Consider the following 1,538-nt stretch of genomic DNA (forward strand, 5'->3'; position numbering starts at 1 on the left):
GATTTACCGTCGCTTCCCTTCAACCCTTGGGCCTCAACATCAGCAGACTCAACATGTCCATGCACAGAAACGTCTGACTCTCTTCCAGTTCACGACTCTCTGAATGCCCACTTCCGGCATCTGCTTTCCTCACAGTGCGTCTCGAAGATTCATCCCCGCGATTATGCATGACCATCTCAGAGGTCTTTTGCTGACGTCGAGCATCGTATGGCGAGCGGCGTTGAATAGGTTTCGATGGAGCTCCGTAGATCTCGCGAGCGGATAGTTGAGAGTATCCAGAGGCTATCGCCGACCCGTGCATGCCGTCGATTCCCTTCATCGGTCGGGGCAGTCTTAGAGACGGCGAGGGCCTTCGTGGGATGGTAGCCATTCCCATACGTTGTCGTTGACGGTGAATTGCTGCGGCCTTCTCCACTCTACCCGAAGTCGGCCGTCCACCGAATAGTCTGGTGAAGGTGATTGGCCCTCCAACTTGACGCCGTGTCTTCTTATTGTGATCGAAGCGGCGACAATACAGACTCATCGGCCGTTTCCTAAGCTCGATCAAGAGCTCATCGAGGTCCATACGGTCGCACGCCTTGCCGTTTATGCAGTGTAAAATGTCTCTTCTAGCGACACCACATTCAGCACCGTATTTCCCCTCTTCCACCACCGTTACTAGGAAGGGGGCTCTGTCAGTTATCTCCAGTCCGAGAACAAACGGAACCGGCGCATCAGCAGCCAGATGGACTACAATGGTATGGTGACGCGAAGTGAGGAACTCGTTTTCAACAAGAAGACTGTCCCTACCCTCCGACGTCACCATCCTGTGGGCAACTCGTCTTATACGGTCTAAAATATTCGACACGTTGGGCCATCTGCCCGACTGTAGCTTAGAGAACACCACTTGCTGGTGTGGACCATTCACAACAGTAATCTCCAAAGCGCCGATACGAGGGTCCTTGACATCAACAATCTCGCCGACCTCGGGGAAAGCTTGACTAATGCGACCAGCGATGTCCATGAACTGTGTGAAGTATTTCTCCTCGTTGTGATGAACACACCATGGGTGTCTGTAGCATCGTTGGCAGTACTCAATGAGGACCCTCATCGTGCCCTCATACTCCCCAAGGGACACAACAGCTGAGGTCTCCTTGTGCTTGTCGGTGGAGGGTACCAGTCTGGGTAGACTAACTGCCGAGTCGGGCCTAGGGCTTTTGACCATTGAAAGAGTCAACTACAGGATGGGTGAATCACTAGTGATCTCGCATGGGACTTTTATGCAAGCAGTGGAGCTCGGGAGGACTCTCGAACTGTCGCTTGCAAGTACAACATCCACCATTTGCTGCTATTCATCACTCGCATACCGTCACTTAACGTGATGATGACGGTGACCGGGGCGGTCGATTGACCAACGCAATTCTCAAGGAGGTCCCAAGTTAATGATGATACTAGTTTCAAGTGAATTCAACAATGATCCTCAATCCCTGGTCGCCTATTGCAGTAATGATGCAGTCTTTGATGACGAGGAGAGCATCCGTCTAAACCAATCAGCAACA

The 1,538-nt window shown here is 52.0% G+C and overlaps 1 protein-coding gene across 1 annotated transcript; it reads right to left on the bottom strand.

The window, feature by feature from the left end:
- Positions 1-293: 293 nt before the first annotated feature.
- Pmar_PMAR020932 (hypothetical protein) lies at positions 294-1,204 on the bottom strand (the record flags this gene model as incomplete). Its single annotated transcript, XM_002774676.1, has 1 exon — positions 294-1,204. A coding segment is annotated over one exon (911 nt), but the record flags the coding sequence as incomplete, so codon positions are not given.
- Between the last annotated feature and the right edge of the window lie 334 nt (positions 1,205-1,538).

The sequence above is a fragment of the Perkinsus marinus genome (genome assembly GCF_000006405.1).
Source record: "Perkinsus marinus ATCC 50983 genomic scaffold scf_1104296957900, whole genome shotgun sequence".
Taxonomy (NCBI): domain Eukaryota; phylum Perkinsozoa; order Perkinsida; family Perkinsidae; genus Perkinsus; species Perkinsus marinus.